This window comes from Chiloscyllium plagiosum, chromosome 20, assembly GCF_004010195.1.
Source record: "Chiloscyllium plagiosum isolate BGI_BamShark_2017 chromosome 20, ASM401019v2, whole genome shotgun sequence".
Classification (NCBI taxonomy): Eukaryota; Metazoa; Chordata; class Chondrichthyes; order Orectolobiformes; family Hemiscylliidae; genus Chiloscyllium; species Chiloscyllium plagiosum.
In genome coordinates, this window is record NC_057729.1 from 56068834 (window position 1) to 56077638 (window position 8805).

At 41.3% G+C, this 8805-nt stretch overlaps 1 protein-coding gene across 1 annotated transcript in view; it reads right to left on the reverse strand.

Annotated features, from left to right (window-relative positions):
* Positions 1 to 1411: 1411 nt before the first annotated feature.
* LOC122559883 (double-strand-break repair protein rad21 homolog) overlaps positions 1412 to 8805 on the reverse strand; it is a 148872-nt gene continuing 141478 nt past the window's right edge. The window contains exon 14 of the mRNA XM_043709990.1: positions 1412 to 1600. Coding sequence (XP_043565925.1) covers positions 1412 to 1600 — 189 coding nt within the window. The remainder of the gene's footprint in view (positions 1601 to 8805) is intronic.

Here is an 8805-nt window from a genome sequence, read left to right on the forward strand (position 1 = left end):
TTTAATAACCTTAAACAACGGTTTACTCACTCTTGTTGTCATTGTAGATTGTGACAGAATCATATTTGGACATGCTGCTTACAAAATCTTCTGACAAATGTAACTAAATTACTGTTCAATAATATTTGGACACAAAAGTATGATGTTGTGCTGTAAATGCTATAAATCTAATCTCTTGACAGATCAAAACATACTTCTTGGCCTCCTATGCTTCTAATTTCTATAGTTAATGTAGCAACATAATAAACGATTCTGTCAGCCCACTGTTTGCAAACATCAGCAAAAACATTTATTTAGTTACAAAAGTCAAATAATCACAGCCAAAAATTATTGTTTCAAAGACCACAAAGCAAACACTCCCCATTGAGCAACAGAAGTAAGTATAGATTATTTTGTGCCAGTTATTACTGGCCAAACAAAAACCTGCCTTCAAAGTAAGACAACTGCATGGAATGATTATATCAAACAGAAAAACACAATGTGGAACAAATTAAGTTATCTGAAAAATACAACTATTTTGAAAAATAAAAAAAAAGCGCAAACCTAAAACTTTTAAACTAACATTAAAAAAACGGTTGAAATACTGCTGATGGAATGAAATGTACGATCTTTCCAAATATATTCAATGTTAAAAGGATGGACATTTTGATAGCATGAGGACATTCACCATTTACTAACCTAAATAAGTGTTTCAAGAACAAGACGGTTTTGAGGGTATGTCACCTATATTTGTCTCTGAGTTTCTAAACAACCCAAGTGAGGTGAAGTTTGGAAACTCAAGTAGATGTCTTTAGTGCTGCTCAACCTTCCCTGCTGTTTTCCTGTATTATCCGAGCTTCAGTACCCATATGCACAGGACAAGGAAAATCTTCTCGTTAAAGTTAACTTAGTGTGATTAAACAATGGATGTGAGAACATTATAGACCCAAGAACCCATCGTGATCAACTGCTAACTTCACTGTATCTAAATAATGTGAACTATGCAATGGTACTGCTAATGCACTTCCGTCGAACTTCAGTTTGTTCAATATCCTTTAAGTTATCCTCAAAAGTTAGTGAAAACTGACAAGGTTTTGAAACAGTAGATCTCGTGGGAATGCTTTTGTTTGCACAGCTCAACAAATTCTGAGAATTTAATAAGGCTTTTGGATTTTTAATTCATTTGCAACACCTTACCCTCCAGAATAATTTTTCCCTTCATCTTTATCCCTTGATGAATTTCTTGTTTAATCCAGGAGAACTGTGTGGTATCTCAGGTCAGAAATAAAATAAAACTCATGACATTTGTGACATGAGGAATTATCATCATCTGAATTATATGTTGCAATTATTAAACATTAGAAGGTATAAAAATACTTATTGTAATTCTGAAGGCTATTTTAAAGAGACATAAAGAATACAATATATATACTCAGAGGTAAAATCTTGTTCCTGGGGTTGCAATAATGTCACTATAAGATTCTTTTTGGGTGAGTTCAAGCACCAACTGTTTCTTGAGCATGAGGAGACTACAGAATTTCGCAGCAGCCTGTTTGCGATTGTGATCTCTGCACAGCTCCAGCAGGCTGAAAGACTTTGCACCTGTTGTGTCATGGATCCGCTAGAAAACAGCAAAAGTAGCAGTAAAATAAACCATTCCTCCCTTTATTAGCATGGAAGATTGCTAAAGTGATGTGTTTAAAAGACTGAAACCCAGGTAATGGGACAATACTAACAGCACACAACAGAGTCAAATGAAAAGCATACAGGAGTGTGTAAAATCTTGAAACAAGGTTATTGTGATGTAAATCAGATATATAAGACTGAAAAGCAATTGTGTATTTATCTATTCCCAATTAGCATCCCATCTTTCACCCCCTTAAACCTCTTCTCACCCAAAAATGTGCTGACTTTTGGTATTCTAATTCAAAACAAGTTTCACTTCCTATCACACCCCAATGTTCACACACTCACATTGCCTCCTGATCTGCAACATCTCCATTTAAAATTCTCATTCATCTCCTTCATTCATGTTCCTCCTTATCTCTGTAACCTCCTCCAATCCTACAATTATTCAAGATAGAAATATAAAAACTGGAGTAGGCAATATGGTCCTTTGAGCCTGCACCACCATTCAATATGATCATGGTTGATCATGCAATTTCAGTACCCCACTCTCGCTTTCTCTCCATAACCCCTTGATCCATTCAGCTGCAAGGGCCATGTTCAGTTTGTTAGATATATCCCTCTCGAATATATCTAACAAACTGGCCCCAACAGCTTTCTGTGGGAGAGAATTCCACAGATTCACAACTCTGAGCGAAGCAATTCTTCCTCATATCAATCCTGATTGGTTTACCTCTTATTCTTAGACTGTGACGCCTAGGTCTGGATCTCCCCAGCATCAGGAGCATTCTTCCAATATCAAGCCTATCCAGTCCCATCAGGATTTTATATGTTTCTATGAGATCTCCCTCATTCTTCTAAATTTCAGTGAGTACAAATCCAATCGATCCAGTCTTTCTTCATATGTCACTTCAATCTGGTGAACCTCCGCTGGACTCCCACAATAGTAAGAATGTCCTTCCTCAGACTAGGTCAGATGAGGAGACCTAAACTGTACACAGTACACAAGGTGTGGCCTCACCAAGGCCCTGTATAACTGCAACAAAACATCTTTACTCCTATACTCAAAGCCCCTCGCTATGAAGTCCAAGATGCATTCCTCACCACCTGCTGCATTGCATGCCAACCATCAGTGACTGTTCCACCATGACAACCCAAGTATTCTTGCACCTCATCTTTTCCTAAACTGCCACCATTCAGGTAATAATCTGCCTTCTTGTTTTGCCACCAAAGTTTTGCCACCTTACATTTATCCACATTATATTGCATATGCTAAGTGTTTGCCCACTCAGCCAGCCTGTCCAAGTCACCTTGCACCCTTTTAGCACTCTCCTCACAGCACACACTGTCACCCGCTATGTTGTCTGCAAATTTGAAGATATTGCATTCAATTTCTTTGTCCAAATTGTTAACATATATTGTGAATAGTTGGGGTCTCTGAACCCTGTGACACCCCATTCATCAATGCCTGCCACTTTGAAACAGACCCATTTACTCCAACTCTCTGTTTGCTGCTAAGAGATGGGAAATACATTAGGGAGGGAGTTCTATACATTAAGATCCTGAGTTGCTGAAGGTGTAGCTACCAGTGGTAGAACAAGTACAACTGGAGATGCTAAGAGGCCAGAATCAGAAGAGTGTAGAGATCGCTATAAAAAGATTGACAGAGGTATAGGGATATGGGATTCAATTGTAAGGGGATGAGATAGCTGTTTATATGGCTGCAAATAAGAGTCTAGAATAGCATGTTGCTTCCCTAGTGCAAGGATGAAGGCTGTAGGACATTCTGGAGCTGTTGTGATGCATATAGGCACCAACAATATAGGTTAAAAAACAGTATGAGGTCCTACAAGCTGAATGTAGAGAGTTAGAGTTAAACTAAAAGGTAGAATCTCAGAGGTAGTAATCTTGGGACTGCTACCAGTGCCATGTGCTATTCAGAATGGGAGTGGCAGGATAGCTAAGATGAATATGTGACTTGAGGAATGGTGCAAGAGGAAGGGATTAAAATTCCTGGGACTTTGGAACCAATTATCCTAATTAATGCAGGCCTCATACCATCAAAGTTAGCTTTCTTTAAGTTCAGGACCCTAGTTTCAGATTTAACGGTGTCACTCTTTACCTCGAAGAATTCTACCATATTATGGCCACTTTTCCCCAAAGGATCTTGCACCACAAGGTTGCTAATTAATCTGCGAGAAGAAAGTGAGGACTGCAGATGCTGGAGATCAGAGCTGAAAATAGGTTGCTGGAAAAGCGCAGCAGGTCAGGCAGCATCCAAGGAGCAGGAGAATCGACGTTTCGGGCATGAGCCCTTCTTCAGGAATGATTCCTGAAGAAGGGCTCATGCCCGAAACGTCGATTCTCCTGCTCCTTGGATGCTGCCTGACCTGCTGCGCTTTTCCTGCAACCCATTTTCAGTGCTAATTAATCTGCTCTCATCACAAAATACCCAATCCAGGATGGCCTGCTCTCTACTTGGTTCCTCGACATAATGGTTGAGGAAACCATCCCTCATATATTCCAGGAAATCCCCCTCCATCACATTGCTACAGGTTTAGTTAGTCCAATTAATATGCAGATTGAAGTCACCCATGGTAACTGCTATACCCTTACTGCTTGCATCTCTAATTGGTTCCAAAGTCCCAGGAATTTAAATCCCTTCCTCTTGCACCATCCCTCTTACACTATCCTAACGTACTCACCACTTAGTGGGCGGCACGGTGGCACAGTGGTTAGCACTGCTGCCTCACAGCGCCTGAACCCGGGTTCAATTCCCGACTCAGGCGACTGACTGTGTGGAGTTTGCACGTTCTCCCCGTGTCTGCGTGGGTTTCCTCCGGGTGCTCCGGTTTCCTCCCACAGTCCAAAAGATGTGCAGGGTCAGGTGAATTGGCCATGCTAAATTGCCCGTAGTGTTAGGTAGGGGTAAATGTAGGGGTATGGGTAGGTTTCGCTTCGGCGGGTCGGTGTGGACTTGTTGGGCCGAAGGGCCTGTTTCCACACTGTAATCTAATCTAATCTAATCTAAAACCATCTCTACAGCTCTCTTCACTTTAAAAGTGCTCTTTAAAGTCTGTCATCTTTGACCAAGCTATTGGTGATCTTTGTCAAACATGTCCTTTGGTAGTTTATTGTCAAATTTTATTTAATGGCATTCTTGTGGTAATGTGGGATATTTCACTGTGTGGTACAGGAGGAGACCACAGTCTGAAGTTCACAATGCAGTGGAGATGTGGGTATTACAAGGAAGTATTTGGCCATTTCCATTCTAACTGAAATTAATGGCAGAACAAGACATTTTGTATTGCTTGACATCTTCAGAGGAATATTATATTGATTTATCATAATGAATTTATAGCTATCAAGGAAAAAATGAACTTACTTCCTAATAGGTACAAAACAGATAGTGAAATAAGTAAGCAAATTCTACATAGTTGACAAAGAAGTAGAGAATTATAGACTAGTAAGTCTGGTATCTGTCATTGGAAAATTACTAGAGTCCTTAGAATGATTCAAAATTTTAAACTGCTCAGAGATTAGCATAGATTTGCAAAGGGGACGACATGTCTGCCAAACCTGATTAGTCAGCTCTTTCAAAAGTTGAAAGTAGTGGAATGTTTATGTATGTCACTTAGATGGACTTCCATAAACTATATGATGAAGTCCTTCACAGGACACTGTCAGTTAAACTTGAAGCTCATGGAATTGAAAGCTAATTAATGACCACACCCTGTATTGGGAAATCGGCTGAGCAGCAAGAGACAGCATGTGGGAGAAATGGGCAAGTACTCTCAGGTACAACGTAAGAAACATTTGGACATGTACATGGATAAGAAAGGTTTTGAGGGATGTGAGCCAATCACAGGCAAATGGGACTAGTTCAGTTCAGAAAACCTGGTCAGCATAGCAAAAAGGCCAGTTCCCGTGCTGTATATATCTATGACTCTCATTCAATTAGTGTTTCCTGCAAGGATGTATTTGGACATCAACTATTCTATCTATTTATTATTAATTAAATGGTGGGACAGAAAGCTATACAACCAAGTTTAGCAATGACATAAAGATATGTGAAAACATAAAATTACAAAGAAATTTTAACCGATTAAGTGAATGGGAAAACCTGTGGCCAACAGGTTTCTATTAAGGCTGATAAGAGATTGTCCACTTTGTATCCAAAAGAATATAACAATATGAAATAACTCCACTGAGGCTGGTATCCTATCATCAAGTCACCCCTTTATTTACATGTGGAGAGTCCTTGACACTGATCCAGCTTACTCAGAGCCAGCAGTCAGGACCTCTGACACTCCTGTCAGCCAGGACACCCTGACTAGACCAGATTAACAGTCCCAATCAGGGAACTCATAATCCACAAGGTCCCCACTACATCCCTTCCCATCTGAATCCGAAGGCATAGGCTGGTTTGTTTTTTTTGTAGCTCATCTTGGGGTGTTTTAGCATTGGGTCAGGTTCCTCCAACTCCACCCCTGATATGGGCAGCACATAATGCATAGTAGCTCACTTCTTGTGCCTGGAAGGTCTCAGAGTGAATTCTCCTTTTAAGGTGGTAAAGGTGTCAAGAGTGCTACATCCATTGTGTCTGTCTCATTTTCCAAGGTATCTTCAACACTTGACAGACAGAGAGAACCGATGGGTTCTGGAACGGTCTGAAAGGCAGTTGAGGGGCTGGACACACCATTTGTGAGTTTACAGCTTTCATGTGATCCACATGCTTGTCCAAGGCTGTCACACTTACCTGAACCTTAACATCACTGGACCTCACCTCGCATTTACCATGACTCTTATTCATGCAGGACCCTTCCTATGGTTTCTAAACCAAACTTCATAGACTGTCTTTCGCTTAGTTCAGTCCTGTGTCCGGCATTAACATTCGTGATGCCATTTCATCCTCTTCCCCCAGGTTCAGGAAAATCAGATTTAACCAGATATGGAATCTACTTCCCATTAACAACTCTGCTGGAGCTATCCCTGTACTTGCACAAGCAGTGGTCCTATAATCAAATAGGAACCGGGGCAGTTTGGTATTTAGTGAAGCAGTAGGCTGTTTTTTTAAGCCTGCCTTCAAAGTTTGAACCACTCGTTCTGCCCCAACATTGGATAACGAATTGTATGGAGCTGTCCTAATACAACAAATACCATTCGAGTTTAGGAAATACTCAAATTCCCTGCTGGTAAATGATGGCAGGTTATCTGTGACCAACTTCTGGGAGTCCATGTATTGCAAAAGAAGCTCGCAGCCTTTCTTTCATCATCCCCGTGTTTGATGCATAACTCTATGCGCATCCAACCACTTTGAGTGGGCGTCCACAATGACAAAAACATTCAGCCCATGAAAGGACTTGCACAGTCAACATGTAACCAAGTCGAGGGTTTACCTGGCCTTTACCACGAATGTGGGGAGCTGCTTTGGTAATCTTTGTCCTTGTTGGCAATCTGGGCACTATTCCACCAATGCAGCCATGTCTGCACACAATCCTGGTCACATCTTCATTTTAGAAATCCCTGGATGATCCTAGTGGAGTTCAGCCAATATCTGACTGCGGCCTCTGCTCAGGACAATCACGCTAGCTCACCATTATAACATACCACCCTCCACTCTAATCTGTTCTTTTCAGATCCAAAATATTTCAATTTCGGTTGTGACACCTTTTTGGTTTCCCCGTTATCACCAGCTACTGCAGTTTTTCCAGGACCAGATCTTTCTGTGTCCAAAGTCTGATATTGTCAGCTGTAAGTGGAAGTGTGTCCAGAAAATTTTAAAACAGTGGACTTTCAGTGGTGGTAGCACCAGCAGTATATCTGCCAGTGGTAGGTAGCTCAGTGCATTTGTATTTGCTACTTGGCCTCCTGAATAGTATTCCAGTTTGTAATTATGCATACTTAGTATTAGAGCCCACTGCTAAATTGGGCCTGAAGTTATTGGCAGCTGTGTCTTGTCCTCTTTAAGTAGACCCAGCAGGGGCTTGTGGTCTGTTATCATTACAAATTTACAGCTGTAAAGATATTGGTGGAACGTTGACTCCATATATGACCATCAAACCTTCCTTCTCTATCTAGGTATATTTACACTCCGCATTAGCCAAATTCCTGGATCCATACGCTATTTGGTGTTCCTTTCCATTGGGCCACCTACAAGCTAATACTAACCAAATGCCATATCGGGAGGCATTACATGTCAATATTTGATCTTGCCTGGGATCATAGTGTGCCAACACCTTACAGGATGATAGCTGTTTCTTCACTTCTCTGAAAGCTATGACTTGGTTATGTGACAATTTCCAAGGCTGACCCATTTTAAGAGTTGATACAAAGATGCCAGAATGGAGGCCAGGTTACGTATGAACTTTGTGTAATAGTTCACCAGCCCAAATAAAGACTAGGCTCAGGTACAGATGTGAGAACCGGGGCACCTTTGATTATCCTCACTTTGTAATCTGGTCATATTGACTCTGTAGTCCAAATAGGTCACTTGGGGTGCCTGAAATACACATTTTTCCCTTCTAAGGTACACACCCACCTGGAAGAAATATCTAAGGACGATGACCAGGTTCTTTAAGTGCTTCTTATTGGTCTTCCCTGTTAGACAATAGACATTAGGTGCAGGAGTAGGCCATTCTGCCCTTCGAGCCTGCACCACTATTCAATATGATCATGGCTGATCATCCTTAATCAGTATCCCGTTCCTGCCTTATTTCCATAACCCTTGATTCCACAATCCTTGAGACCTCTATCCAACTCTTTCTTAAATGAATCCAGAGACTGGGCCTCCACTGCCCTCACCCATCAGCAGAAACATGTTTCCTACTGCCAGAGTGTCCAATCCTTTCATAATCTTATACGTCTCAATCAGATCCCCTCTCAATCTTCTAAACTCAAGGGTATACAAGCCCAGTCGCTCCAGTCTTTCGGTGTAAGGTAATCCCTCCATTCCCAGAAAAGACCTCGTGAACCTAAGCTGCACTCCCTCAATAGCCAGAATGTCTTTCCTCAAATTTGGAGATCAGAACTGCACACAGTACTCCAGGTGTGGTCTCACCAGGGCCCTGTACAGCTGCAGAAGAACCTCTTTGCTTCTATACTCAATCCCTCTTGTTATGAAGGCCAGCATGCTATTAGCCTTCTTCACTACCTGCTGTACCTGCATGCTTACCTTCATTGACTAGTGTACAAGAACAC